The following is a 12,960-nucleotide window of genomic DNA, read 5'->3' on the forward strand; positions in this document are numbered from 1 at the left end:
TTCTTGATAGAGCCTGTGAGAATTGTCCGATTATTATTACTACTCATGAGTTGCTAGCTCGCCTGCATGTTATGAGCATGAGTGATTATGATATTATTTTGGGAATGGATTTTTTTATCCGCTTGCCATGCTATAGTCAATTGTTACGCAAAAAAGGTAGTCTTTAAAATCCTTAGAGAAGCAGAGTTCACCTTTCAAGAGAGTGAGTCTGCATCACCGCCTCATGTGATTTCCGCTTTACAAGCTCGGAAAATACTTTTAGGTGGGTGCGCCGGATTTCTTTCCACAGTGGTTGATGAAAAACTAGAAGGGCCAGTGTTAGAGGATATTCTAGTGGTTAGTGAGTTTCATGATGTTTTTCCTGAAGATCTCCCTGGTCTACCTATAGATAGACAAGTGGAATTAGTTATTGATTTAGTTCCAGGAACCAGCCACATTTTTAATGCTCCTTACAGGATGGCACCTGCTGAATTGAAGGAGCTGAAGAAACAATTGGAGGAACTTTTGGAGAAGGGTTTTATTCGGCCCAGTGTTACTCCGTGGGGTGCTCCAGTGTTATTTGTGAAGGAAAAAAAACAACTGGAGGAACTTTTGGAGAAGGGTTTTATTCGGCCCAGTGTTTCTCCGTGGGGTGCTCTAGTGTTATTTGTGAAGAAAAAAGATGGCACGTTATGTTTGTGCATCGACTACCGAGAGTTGAACAAGGTGACAGTGAAGAACAAATATCCACTACCACGGATTGATGATCTTTTCGATCAGTTGCAGGGTTCCCAGGTATTTTCCAAGATCAACCTTAGATCAGGATACCACCAGTTGAAGATCAAGCCGGAAGATGTGCCGAAATCTACATTCCGAATTTGCTATGGGTACTATGAGTTTCTTGTAATGCCGTTCGGGCTTACGAATGTACCAACTGCTTTTATGGATTTGGTGAATCAAACCTTCCAGCCTTTCTTGGATAGGTTTGTTGTTATGTTTATTAATGACATTCTGGTGTATTAAAAAAGCCGAGAAGAGCATGAAGAACATTTGAGGATTGTCTCGGGGATTTTTGAGGGAGAAGAAGTTGTTTGCAAAAATTTTTCGAAGAGCTGAGGTTTTGATTGGACACGTAGCTTTCCTTGGTCATGTTATAACCAAGGACGGTATTTCGCTGATCCCAAGAAGGTTGAGGCGATTGTTGGGTGGAAGAGGCCAAACCCGAGTGTAATAGAGGTTTTGTAGTTTTTGGGGTTAGCTGGTTACTGCAGCGGTTTGTGGAAGTGTTCTCGGTCTTAGCAGACACCATTAACAAAAGCTACAAGGAAAGAAACAAAATTTCCGTGAGTCCGATCAATACGAGCGAGTTTTCCAAGAGTTGAAGCACTCGGACGGTATCTCGCACCCTATTCTCATACTTCCGTCTCCTAGTGGAGGGTTTATCATATATAGTAATGCTTGCAAGACTGGTTTAGGGTGTGTTTTGATGCAAAATGGACATGTGGTGGCGTACGCCTCAAGGCAACTAAAACCTTTTGAGGTAAATTATCCCACCCATGATTTGGAGCTAGTTGTAGTAATTTTTGCTCTGAAGATTTGGAGGCATTACTTGTATGCAGAGGCTTGTGAAGTATTCACTGATCATAAGAGCCTTAAATATATTTTCACTCAGAAGGAGCTGAATATGAGACAGATGAGATGGCTGGAGTTACTGAAAGATTATGATCTGACTATTAGTTATCATCTTAGGAAGGAAAATTTAGTGGCTGATGCACTTTACAGGAAGTTTTTTTGCAGTGTAGCTGTGTTGATTACTTCCCAAAGGCCAATCCTTGAGGATATGAGAAGGATGGAGCTACAGGTGATCTTGCAGGGTGCAGGCGGGTCTTTGGCAAGTTTAGTGGTGCGGCCTATACTTTTGGAGAGAATTAAAGCGAGACAAAGCAAGATAGCTATTTCCAAAAGATTCGATAGAAGATAGAAGATGGCATTCAAGTTCAGTTCAGGATCCATCTGTATGGTTCAGTGAGGTTTGGAGATTGGATTTGTGTTCCAAACGACTCCTAGTTAAAGAAGGAAATCTTGGAAGAAGCCCATTACACAGGTTATTCGGTTCATCTTGGCAGCACAAAAATTTACAAGGACCTGAAGAGTACTTTCTGGTTGAATAACATGAAGTGGGAGATTGCACAATTTGTGGCACAATGTTTAACCTGTCAGTAGGTTAAGGTGGAGCATCAGAGACCAGCAGGACTTCTTCACCCTCTTCCCATTCCTAAGTGGAAGTGGGAGAATATTGCAATGGATTTTGTGTCTTGATTTCCTCGAACTAGTAAAGGTTTTGACAGTGTGTGGGTGGTGGTAGATAGGTTGACCAAGTCTGCTCATTTCTTGGCTACCAGGACTGGCATGACTTTAGAGAAGTTAGCTGAGCTGTACATTGATTAGGTTGTGAGGCTTCATGGTGTTCCTATCACTATTGTGTCAGATTAAGATACACGGTTCGTGGCACACTTCTGGAAGAGTTTACATAAAGCGTTGGGAACCAAATTGACATTTAGCACGGCTTTTCACCCACAAATAGATGGGTAGTCTGAGAGGACAATTCAGATTCTAGAGGATATGCTTCAAGCGTGTATGCTTGATTTTGGGGTTCTTGGGATCGACATTTGCCTTTGATAGAGTTTTCTTATAATAACAGCTATCAGGCAAGTATTTAGATAGCTCCTTATGAGGCACTATATGGCAGGAGATGCAAGTCACCTATTTGTTGGGATGATGAGCGAGAACGCAGATTGTTGGGCCTAGAGATCGTGTAGTTGACAGTAGAGAAAGTACGCTTGATCAAAGATCGTTTGCGGACAGCTCAGAGCAGGCAAAAGAGTTATGTAGATAATAGAAGAAGAACCTTGGAGTTCCAGGTGGGTGAGCACGTGTTCTTGAGAGTAGCTCAAACTAAAGGAGTTATCTGTTTTGGTCTTAGAGGGAAGCTTAGCCCTCGTTTTATCAGTCCATTTGAGATATTGCAGTGCATTGGTGATGTGGCATATCGGTTGGCTCTACCACCATCACTTTCTCGAGTACATGATGTGTTCCATATTTCAATGTTGAAGAAGTTCACATCGAATCATGATCATGTGATACAGTTCTCCAACTTTGAGCTTAACAGTGATATGACATATGAGGAGCGACCTATAAAGATCATAGATTTCAAGGAGCAAATACTAAAAGAAGGATCATTCCTTATGTCAAGGTTCAATGGACCAATCACACAGAGCGCGAGGCTACTTGGGAATTGGAATCGGAGATGCGGGAGAAATATGCATATTTGTTCTGGCGGTCAGGTGAGAGTCTAGAGGACTAAACTCTTTTGAAAAGGGAGGGGGTTTGTGGACCCCACTCGTATTTAATTTCTTTTCATGTTTTAAATTTTTTTTAAAATTTCAAACCAACCTTATTTTTTCAGAGATCGTGAGCCCCCACGTTCCTGGTAACCGCTAGTGGTTACGTGATAAAAATAAAATTATTAAAACTAGAGAACTTCGTAGCCTTCCTCTCTCACTCATTGATCAACTTTGGGGGTGTGTGTGGCAAGGACGAGAAAATGATTCGTGTCGAGTGCTCGTCTAGGAGTATTTGTGGTAGGTTTCCTTTTCCCTTCTCCGATTTGGCTATCTTTTATTAGTTATGATTGTGACTTCTTAATGGTTAGGGTTTCCACTTTTTTGTTTTAATATGTTCTAGGGTTTTGAAGAATGGTTAGGAGAGTACCTGGTTTTATCCTTCAAAAAGGCATCATGTATTTTTTTCTCCTTTTCTTAACTGTTGTTGAGACGCTTGAATCCATTGAATCGATAGATTATGATTTATGTGTATAGGAATTTGTATGCTTTGATATTTTCTTAGGGTTAAATTGTGTTCGGTGTCTGGAGATGGAAAAGCAAAGAAGAGAAAATTCAAGCATGACTTGTGACATTTTATTTATGTATTCAGTGAATCACTGCATAATTTTATCAATAGATTGGTCACTGATTTTTGGGGATTATTTGTTAAGAAAAGTTTGTGAAGTGGGATTTTTATGACATTAAACGGAATGCAATAATTATCAGGGATTTTATATTGATGGGAGCTTGCTGGTTGTTTATATTTGTGGACAAATGATTTGATGGGAGAATGGAAATTTAGTGGAGTGGTCAATAAAAGAACAGGACCATATGAAGAAAAAAATCTGGAAAGTAATTTTATCATTTGCATTGTTATTTTCAAAAGCTAGTATAGGTTGTCAATAGGGTTATTGTAGGGTTAAGGGTAACCATGCTATCCAATGAATGCACATGTTTCGTTGAAGCCTTGTATTTTGTTTACATGCATATATATATATATATATATATATATATATATATATATATATATATATATATATATATATATATATGGGATGCTGGAATGGTGCTCCAGTTCTGCCGCCCAATTGTCATTGTGGGTGTAGATATACATATTTGTATGCTGTAATGGTTGGTTGTTATAAAATTTCCTGTCATTATAAGAATTAACTCCTGGCACAGCCTTGTTATGAATAGTAGTTAAATTATTGGCAACTGGTTAATTCTGTTTTGTAGGGTTGATCTTGGTCATAGATTATTTTTGAACTTGCTTGTTTAGTATCTCAGAGCCCTATGAATTGCTAGCTAATGGTTATTGTTTTATTTAAACTGGGAATTCTAAGTCAAAGTGTAATGTTCATGTTTTACTGCCTTTGTTCGAATTCTGATTTTAGTGACCAAGTGGGTTCTATAGCTTGGAATTTTTTTAAGGTAAGTAAACCACATATAAACATGTATATATATATTAAATTTTTTATTACCGACAATGATCTACATAATTATTTAATTACTTTGAGTTTTACTGTTAAAAGAATGATAGGTTAATTTATTATCTTTGGTTTTGACTGCTGTCCATACCTTCACTGTCAAAATTTACAAATTTTTCATATATTTATTCATTTATTTAATTAATTAATCTCTAATAATTTAATAAATTATGTATCACATGTTTTGTCAGCAACTGTTCAGTTAATTATTATATAATATACTTATTTTGTTTTATTCTGAAACTGTATAAACCTTATTTATTTGTGATGTACTGAATTGTTTGAGATTCATTATTAAAATTCTTAACCAGAAACTCAGTGATGGATTTCTTATATACTTAATCATTTACCCGATTAATTATTGAGTTGTCAACTATGTTTACTTAAATTGTATTCATTATTTGTTTTTACGGATTAGATTATTAATATATTGCGATTTAATCATTAATTAAGTTAAGTCATTATTATTTTGTAATAATTAGAATTATTTTTTCATTAGAAAAAGAGGATCACCGAATTGCACTATTTTTGCATTGACAATGATTTTGGACCCGACATATTTTGATATAGTAACCTGTAGTTGATAAGTGCTTGTGCGATATAAATGCGAAGCGTTCATTCCTTATGTTGAGCATTACTTTTCTCAAGTTTTTACAGTAATATGTGTGTTTTTATGTTACTTTTATGCAGGTAGGGTTGTGAGGCCGAGTATGAAGGAAATAGGCCAATGTGGATCATAATGCACCTATTTTGGAGGGAATCTTGCTAAGGTTCAAACGCGAAGACATAGGTCAGGTGTGAGATGCTAGAGTGTGTGCCAACCTCCTCGTATTTGAGTTTGCCCAACCATTTGGAGGGGCACAAGGGCAGTAACACTCAAGCATTCCGACTTATGCACATAGAACAAGATCTCCATCAACTTATCCGTCATTGAAGAAGCAAAGCGATCAACGGCATAAACGTGTGCCCATTTATGTTAACTCGATGAAAAGTGGATTCGGGAGTGTTTTTTGGCAGAGTACTGCAGCAGATCACTGTAGCTAACACTATAGCAGTTACTGTTTACAGCCGGCCAAAAATGACAGTTTTAGAGAATCCACACGGGCGTGTGGAAATTACCCACGCCCGTGTGGAAATTCCGCACGGGCCCGTGAAGCGTCCACGCCCGTGGAGTCGCCCGATTCCAGCACTATTTAAAGCCGATTCAGCCCCGATTTTGGTATTCTTTTCTCCATCTTTTTCCCAACTTACGAGAGGGCTTCGGCTAGGGTTTTGAGGGGTATTGGCTAGGTTTTTGGAGAGGTTCTACGGCTCCGACATCGCTGCGTGGTTTGGAAGAAGGTTATTGGGAGAGCTGGCTCAGGGCACCGATCCCAGGCGAGGTGTATCCTAGGTCGGACAAAGGATCCCTATGCACGTAGTAGAGGACTCTCCACAAGACCATCGACACGACCATCGAGGGGGTTTCTTTATGGATTCATTGGTTTTACATTCGATTTCTTTGATTGTATTTAGCTCCATGGAGAGCTAAACCCCTAGTGGGTACTTGGGTATTTGTGAACCCTAGGATGTATTCATTTCATTGAATCTCTTTATTATGCTTTCAATTAATTGATGTTTATTGTGAGTTCCAACCTTGAATGCTTGATTGTATGGACATTTCCCCTAGAGTGACACTAGGGTTGAAAGTTCTTGTTGGTAACCTTGTGAGTGAGTGACACACCACAAGCGTTAGACAAAGCTAGGTTGGAGAGGGTTGAGAGGGTGAGTCGAGAGGTATAGGAGGGCCCCCTTTCCCCTCTGACATGATAAATTCTACATCCGTTCCTGGAGTTCTTTGCGGCCATAATAGAGTGAATGGTCTAAGGGAGGACCCTCCGCTGGGGCTTAGTTGCGCGTGCAATGGAGTGAAGCGTTGAGGTGATCTTAGTATCTAGGGCTTAATTGTGGCTAGGGACCTTCCACCTGGACCAAAGGGTTAGGTCTATAATTAGAAAGCGATTTATCACTTGGAATCCCTAGAGCTCATTGCAACCCTATGCGAGTGCGAGGTGTTGAGATTGTTCGATTTCTCCTCCGGGACATGTGTAGGGTTAGACATAGTTGACCTTAGATTTGGGACTATGTAATTAAGGATTTCCACGACTCACTATTCCATTGATTAGAGAGCATAATAGAGGGTTCTTGCACTTGAAATGATTATCCTAGGCGGAGCATTATCCGAGTACCCCATCTTTATCGATTGCCTTACCCCCTTCTTTACTTTTGCTCTCTTACTTGTTGCTTTTATTGTTGAGAATTGAATCATTTTCACACTTATCACTATTGATTTCCCACATAGCTAAGAATCGAATTAAGTATTTTTACTCCCTACTCCCTGTGGATTCGACCCCGCTCACCCGGGATTATTACTTCGACAAACCCGTGCACTTGCGGGATATACGCAAAGGAACCTTGTCAGTAGTCCTCAAATTAACTTTACAATAACCCTGTCACTAGGGGTTAAACATTGACCGTGTTGACATGTACTCTGATTCTGATAAAAAACTATAGTTTCTCACCTTTCCGTCGGTGGAGAATAACGGCATCTGAAAATCTGGCTCGGGTCACCGAGGGTAAATAAATGAACTCTGACAATTTGACTCGGGTTACCGAGTTTAAATATATGAATTATGTGGTTTTGTTTTTGGCATTAGTTATTTGGGAGATATATATACTCATTCACTTGGAAAATTATGTTTGTTTGAAATACTCTGAAATTTGAGTTTTATTTCTGTTATTTATTGTACAATATCACACTTAAGCATGTTTTGTGAAATTATTGAGTTTTTGTGATCCCTATATTTTTGTTGTTTTTCGTGGTTGCTTACTGGGCTATGAAGCTCATAAATAGTGGTTTTATCTTTTTCAAATCAGGAGTAAGTGTGGTGGATAACTTAGCGGGGACCGTTGAGCGAACGCCAGTTGGTTATCATGTAAATAGTCCTTCTGTTGTGAACTTGGAACTGGTTATTTGTTTAAGCCTTGAACCTTGCACTTTTAGTTTCCATGAATCATAGTTGTAAACCTAGTTATTGTATCCCCTAAATTCTTATGTTCATGTGATGTTGGTACGTTGTTATATCTTATTTTGTGAGACAGGTATTGAAGCTTTGTGTGTCCATTGGGTCTCGATTTTGTGGGTATAAGGCCATTTGTCAATGCCTTGGGCTCAGGACGTGACAAATCTAAGATTAATATTCACACTATGGGTGAGGTGAATTTAAATCTTATATTTTTGTATTATCACATATCGGAGATTTTAAAGTCGCAGTGGATATCTCAACCTTACGTTAACCACCCAACAGTATCAATATTCAAGAAAAACAACTAAAGTTAAAAATAAAAGAAAATAAAAATCAAGTTGCGTGACACATTGATATCAATTCCAAGTAAGCTCCTTTGTTCACTCTAGCATAAAAAAAATAATATTTAAATCCACGTTAGTCATATGTCAGTAGCTATATATGTAACTCAAGAAAAATGTCTTGCCTCAATAATTGAAACGAATTATTTTATTTTTTCACTTTAGTGTTTTAACACGATAAATTTTATTCACTCTACCTCCTTCGTAATGATCGAGTAATTAAAATATTTGACTCCTATTTAGAAAATCGAAGGTTTAATTTTCTACTAATGTATGGTTAAAAAGTAAATAGTGTAGGTAAATCTGATGACTTATCCACATTATAAAAATAATAAAAAATAATAAAAAAATTAATTTATCTTAAATTTTTAATCAATGAGCTAGAGATATCAAAACTCAAAATTATATGTTCAAAGCAATATTTATTTAATTAAAATAAACAATTTTAGAGTGTAAGTTGAAGCTAGTCTATTGTGTTTTCACTCCCAAAGAATGAAAACACAATAGACTAGCTAATTTCATAATTATCAAAGAATGAACGTTTCTCAAGTAATCTCCGTCCATGCGTGCTAAATATATATAGCACAAAAGGACATACATCTATCAAAGGGTTCACATCAGCGCAAAAGTTTATCCACAAATTTATGCGACTTTTAATGGCTGGATGCATTATGAGTATTTAAAAAGTTGGAGTGCGCCGTCCTTCTTCGGTAGAGTTATTATTTAATTTATTTTTTTTACTAATAATATATTTATTTTGATTTATGAATTACATAAATTTGTTTGTTGTAGAGCCAGTCAACTCAAAAAGATGTGGCATATGTATACATTAGTTTTCATATGAATTAATAGATGAATGTGAAAGGACCACTTTAGGGCCCAAACAAATATATTTTTATTTGAAATCATAAAATAAATAATATAATTCCCTTTTAATTTATTGGCAGCTCGAGCTTTAAATATTAAAAAGAAAAATTAGAAGTTATATATGTACGTATATTGTATTTTCCAATCCCAATATGTGGAATTATTTAGTTTGACTCACTTTGTTCAATGACCAAAATATGTTGTATTTTTTTTTTACAAATTCACCATAAATATTTTTTATTTTACTTTATTATTATTTTTTCATTGTACTTGAAAGATTTTAAACTCAAGACTTCTAAAACACAAGGTAAGAAATCACTAGGCTATACTTCGATCTATCGCTTTGTATTTTTTTTTAAAGTTTTTTGAGCTTAATTTTCAATACAATAATTATTATCCAAAATCATTCATATAAAAAAAAACCATGGCTTTTTAATGCTTAATCACGCACATGATAAAATGATCAAAAAGGTAAGAGAAAAGGAAATTTGAGAGCTTCACCTTGTCTGGGCGTTTCTCATGTGGTCAAAGACATTATTTTGGAATCACATATATTCTAATATGTACAAAATAAATAAATAAATAAATATAAGATATTTCCACACGCCTAAAAGGACCAAAGAATTAAAGAGATGATAAGAATTATGTATGAGAGATAAGACTCAGTTTATCCATTAAGTAAAAAAGCAACACAGTCAGGCAAAACTTGGTCTTGTACAAACAGTTCAATTTTCAATTTATAGCTTGCATGTCAGTCCTTGGACTTTCATTCATTCCATACAAGGAATTCAACCCATTGAATGAAGATATGAGAAAATACCATACTTTTTGCACTATAAATAGGGTTGCTTACATGCCTAATGCATTCATATAATTGACAAAAAAGAGATTTGCCATCAATGGAGTCCTTTGTAACTCTTCTTTTCCTCTTGTTCTCTCTTGCTTTGCTTTCTGTTTTCTGGCTCTTGCCTTCTGCTAGTTTGAGAAGGTTGAAGAGTAATGGTTTTCTTGGCCCTTCTCCCAACTTTCCCTTTGGAAATCTCATGGAGATGAGACAAACTAGCAAAACTTCTTCTTCTTCTACTACTACTACTACTACTACTACTATTGGGAACCATGATATACATTCAGTGGTGCTCCCTTACTTTGCTAGATGGAAAAAACTCTATGGTATGCCATATTATTCTTTTCATTTCTCTCTTTGATTAAATTTTAACTTTATCTTATATATGTTTATGTTATATATACATACAGGGAAGGTTTTTGTTTATTGGTTGGGAACAGAACCATTTTTGTATGTAGCTGAACCAGAGTTTCTCAAACAAATAGTTTCTGGTGTACTGAGCAAGAGCTGGGGAAAACCTAGTGTGTTCAGACAAGACAGAAGACCAATGTTTGGGAATGGGTTAGTCATGGTTGATGGTGATTATTGGCAACACCATAGGCACATCATCACACCAGCTTTCTCTCCTGCCAATCTCAACGTATGATCCTATTTATACCTATTTCTCATACATGCATGCATGCATGCATGAAAAGTACGTACGTATGTATTAGACGCACTTATATATGTCATATATGGTATGCAGGGAATGGTCAGTTTAATGGTTGAATCAACAACAAGCATGATTGATGAATGGAGTAAGAGAGTAAGAAGTGGTGAGAGTGAAATAGATGTGGAGAAATACATCATAAGGAACGCAGCTGAGATCATAGCAAAGACAAGCTTTGGAATAAGCGAAGATGAAGGAAAGATAGTGTTTGAGAAGTTGCAAGCCATGCAGACCATGCTCTTCAAGTCACAAAGGTTTGTAGGAGTCCCATTCAGCAAACTCTTATCCCCCATGAAATCCTATGAAGCATGGAAGCTGGGAAAAGAGATAGACCATCTTCTCCTCTCCATTATAAAATCAAGAAAGGAGAATGAGTTAGCCTATGGTACAAGTACTACTCATCAAGATTTGCTTGGGATTCTTCTGGCCCGAAACCAAGAAAACACAGGCCGGGAAAGAAAGCTCACCGCTAGGGAGCTCGTCGATGAATGCAAGACCTTCTTCTTTGGTGGCCATGAAACCACTGCTCTTGCTCTCACTTGGACCTTGTTTCTCTTGGCTTTGTATCCTCAGTGGCAAGATATTCTCAGAGATGAGATCATAGAGGTCTTCAATGGTGATCATCACTCTTTAGACTCCACCATTCTGTCGAAACTAACAAAGGCAAGTTAATAACTAATTTCTATATGTGTGAGTATATATACATATATTTGTATTTATATTAGAGATCTAATTGACAATATTTTATATATGTACATGCAGATGGGATGGGTGTTGAATGAAGTACTGAGGTTGTACTCACCAGCACCAAATGTGACAAGGCAAGCAATAAAAGACATAAAGGTGGGAAACAAGATGGTGATTCCAAAGGGAACAAACATGTGGATTGATGTTGTGGCAATGCACCATGATGAAGAACTTTGGGGAGATGATGTGAATGAGTTTAGGCCAGAGAGGTTCAAGGAGAGTAACAATGGAGGGTGCAAGCACAGGATGGGGTACTTGCCATTTGGGTTTGGAGGGAGGTTGTGTGTGGGAAGGAACCTTACCATGATGGAGTATAAGATTGTTTTGACCTTATTATTGAGCAAGTTCTCATTCAAAGTTTCTCCATCTTACTTGCACTGTCCTAGGTATATGCTGTCACTTAGGCCTTCTCATGGTGTGCCTCTAATTCTTGAGCCAATCCAGTGATGCATGTATTTTTATCCATTTCAATATATTCACTCATGTATGTTTGTGTTAATGTTGTTAAAACTTAATTATTAATCCGATTTATATATGCTCAACAATGTCATAGCATAAGCATGAAGATGCTTGTAATCTATGTCATCTTTCCATTAATAGTTAGGATGTGCATTAATTATAAAAGAAAATTACTTTAGGACCCGTGATATATATTAATCTCTTATATATATATATATATATATATATACTATTTTAAATATGTAAGTAACCCCTAATAACCACTTTCAAATTAAAGAATGATAATTTCTTATACTGCCAAGAGAGAGGTTGGGATTAACTCTTTCTCATAACATTAGTTGAATTGAATTGCTTGCCTACCAAATAAAAGAAAAAAAATAAAAAAAAATAATTAATCCATAATAAAATTCAAAGTATAAGCCATAATTCAAAAGTACAAGCGTTAATTAATAAAATATGAGCATAGCTTTTGCACGTACGAATTAGAAATGATCTCTATTTCATGATCCAGGAGTGAAATATTTTGATTATATTTTGATTAAACTTGTGCCTTGATTTATTGAGACATTAATTACCCATGTGATATAAATTGTCTTTGATTTTTCATTTCATTGTATAACTTAATATATAATGCAATCAATCAATAGCTTTTCAATATCTATTATGAGAACGAAAAAAGAAAACCATATAAATATCAACCTTCTGTTAATGTTGATTAAATACTTTAAAATGTGTATATTTATTTTACTTTTTTAATTAAATGATTTATAAATGGGGTGTTTTTGTCAAAAAATATTGCCCAATGTTTTTAAAGAATAAATTACTTAACATTTTTTTTTATTTAGCATTGGATGTGTATTTCAATCATAAAATAAAAAATTATCAAATACTTTTTACGAATTGATTGATTATTAAATTTATATTTGATGATAAATTAATATTTAACTAGTATTTTACAATCAAAATACCTTTGCAATTTTTTTACTTATAAACCAGTATTTTGGTCATAAAATATAAAAAATATATGAAATAATTCTCAAGGATCAACATTTCAAATGATTTTATTTTTCAAAAAAATG

At 36.0% G+C, this 12,960-nt stretch overlaps 1 protein-coding gene across 1 annotated transcript; it reads left to right on the forward strand.

The window, feature by feature from the left end:
• The first annotated feature begins 9,971 nt into the window (after positions 1 to 9,971).
• Positions 9,972 to 11,921, forward strand: LOC120254024 (cytokinin hydroxylase-like). Its single transcript, XM_039262172.1, has 4 exons — positions 9,972 to 10,292; positions 10,377 to 10,606; positions 10,712 to 11,338; positions 11,438 to 11,921. Exons 1-4 carry the CDS (start codon positions 10,022 to 10,024, stop codon positions 11,867 to 11,869), a joined length of 1,560 nt encoding a protein of 519 aa, XP_039118106.1. The 5' UTR covers positions 9,972 to 10,021; the 3' UTR covers positions 11,870 to 11,921.
• Positions 11,922 to 12,960: the final 1,039 nt, after the last annotated feature.

The sequence above is a fragment of the Dioscorea cayenensis genome, unplaced genomic scaffold (genome assembly GCF_009730915.1).
Source record: "Dioscorea cayenensis subsp. rotundata cultivar TDr96_F1 unplaced genomic scaffold, TDr96_F1_v2_PseudoChromosome.rev07_lg8_w22 25.fasta BLBR01000304.1, whole genome shotgun sequence".
NCBI lineage: Eukaryota > Viridiplantae > Streptophyta > Magnoliopsida > Dioscoreales > Dioscoreaceae > Dioscorea > Dioscorea cayenensis.